This window comes from Cajanus cajan, chromosome 2, assembly GCF_000230855.2.
Source record: "Cajanus cajan strain Asha chromosome 2, NIPB_CcT2T_4, whole genome shotgun sequence".
Taxonomy (NCBI): Eukaryota; Viridiplantae; Streptophyta; class Magnoliopsida; order Fabales; family Fabaceae; genus Cajanus; species Cajanus cajan.
Window position 1 is genome coordinate 2,091,429 of NC_138518.1, and position 2,140 is coordinate 2,093,568.

At 26.7% G+C, this 2,140-nt stretch overlaps 1 protein-coding gene across 1 annotated transcript; it reads left to right on the forward strand.

Annotated features, from left to right (window-relative positions):
* Positions 1-1,467, forward strand: LOC109788819 (basic blue protein). The gene is made up of 2 exons (XM_020347646.3): positions 1-671; positions 950-1,467. The coding sequence occupies exons 1-2, from the start codon at positions 503-505 to the stop codon at positions 1,150-1,152; spliced, it is 372 nt and encodes a 123-aa protein (XP_020203235.3). The 5' UTR covers positions 1-502; the 3' UTR covers positions 1,153-1,467.
* Positions 1,468-2,140: the final 673 nt, after the last annotated feature.

Consider the following 2,140-nt stretch of genomic DNA (forward strand, 5'->3'; position numbering starts at 1 on the left):
TAAAGACTTACTTTATAATAATTTAACACTATTAAAAATATAAAATAAATATATTAAATTTTATACAAATCAAGTTTAATTTATTTATGATATAATATTTTTAATATCTAATATATATTTTTATATAATAATTTATTTTAAAATAGTAGTGGAGCAAGTGCCCCATTACTCACAACGTGGATCCGTCAACACTTCGATCAGTTGAATTATACATCGGTCTTCACGAGTTTAATTACATTCCTTCATTTATCTTTCAACACATTATAAATGAAATGCATTAGGTCAATTTCGGTCCAAATGAATACTTTGATTAATTTTTATTTTAATATTTATTAAATTTTCTTTATTTAATACTAATTACCAATTGTGGGCTATATTTAAATTTATATTTTCCAACAATTAAAGATAATGTCCATATATGACTGAATTATTTTATAAGACAGGGAGCTTCCTGAGCTATAAAATCCTTCCTTAAGTCTCTGTTTCGATCAGAAAAGCAAAAATGGCTGAAGGAAGAAGCATTGGTGCATCAATGGTATTGTTGTGTGTGTTGGTGCTTTATTCTGAGATGGTTTATGCAGAAACCTACGTGGTTGGGGATGCAGCTGGTTGGACCTTTAATAGCAGTCATTGGCCTGATGGAAAGAGTTTTAAGGCTGGAGATGTACTAGGTTCGTATCATCGTACCTTTTCTTGCTTTTTTTTTTCTTTTTTGAAAATTAATGGAAAGAGTTTTAAGGACGAAGTTTTGAGTTTAATATGTTTTCTTATGCATATTTAAAAAAAATTTTACGCAAATTATTATAGTCGGTTAGAGGGTTAGACTCGATAAATGAAGATTTTTATTTGATTTTTGTTATTATTGTTGGAATATTGATTATAGTTAAAAGAAATGCTTTTGTTTAGAAAATGCATGCATGATTCATTGATTATTGTTTAATACATGCAGAATTCCATTATCCTCCATTGATGCACGACGTGGTGCAAGTGGACGAGTTAGGATACAACACATGCTTTCCTGTATTAGGAAGATCAACTTTTCATTTTTCAGGAAATGATCGCATCGTGCTTTCTTCAGGAACCAACTACTTCATCTGCGCCGTTCCTTTTCACTGTCAAGAAGGAATGAAAATTGCCGTCAATGCTGCATGATATTATAATAAGTACTTATAGTTATCTATGTATTTTAATTTTGCTAAGCATTTGCACACCTCTCTTTTATATTTTAAAATTACCCCTCTTTTTTTAACACCTTGAATGAAGATACATATCATTCATTTTAGATGATTGCTAAAAAAAAAAAAGGTGAAAAAATATGTGCCAATTTATGTTTAACAAGGATCACTTCTGTCTAAATAAATGAGAAGTATTTATATAAAGACAGTTTTTATTTATTTATTTCGTGGTATCGTAATTGTATATTTTAATTGCTAGCTAGGTTCTAAATCTCTAATTGTACTAATTAAGTTTTTTAAAAATATATATAATAAGTCTTTTTTTTTTTATCAAATATGTAATGCAACTTTTTCATGCGGTGTTCAATGATGTGCTAATATTATGATCTTAATATGATTAATATGCTAGAACCAAGTTGGTTGAGTAAGTAGGTAGGTTATTATAAATATTTTAGAATCAATTATATATATATATATATATATATATATAATTATATGGTATAACTATTTTTAGTTAAAAAATATAAATATTAAACTATTTGTACAATAATATCAAATTTGACTCTAATGGATAAAACCAAACACTTATATGAATCATTATTTAAAAAAAAAAATACTCCATATAATGGATACACAAAACTCACCATAGTAATTTTTAATCTTTAAAAAAAGTTAGTCTTTAATTATTAGAAGTTTCAATTTATCAATAGAAATTAATCTTTATATATTCCTATAATTCATATTGTTGTTCCCTTTCATTCACACAGGGTGAATATTAATGTAAAAGAAAGAGTAACACAGATCTAAAATAAACTTATCATACTTAGATGTATAAAAAAATGGGTGGCCTAATAGGCTAACCTAATGATCAAGTTAGGTTGGATTTTGAAAAAGTAACCTAAAATCGAAATAAGTCAATTTAATCTAATCCAATAAGTCAATGGTGCTGGATTACTTGGTTAGAT

Bases quoted from the DNA above. Each gene is read 5' to 3' on its own strand.
- LOC109788819 (XM_020347646.3), top strand. From the start codon at position 503: ATGGCTGAAGGAAGAAGCATTGGTGCATCAATGGTATTGTTGTGTGTG. The intron at 672-949 runs GTTCGTATCATC...TAATACATGCAG, and splicing joins TAAGGCTGGAGATGTACTAG to AATTCCATTATCCTCCATTG.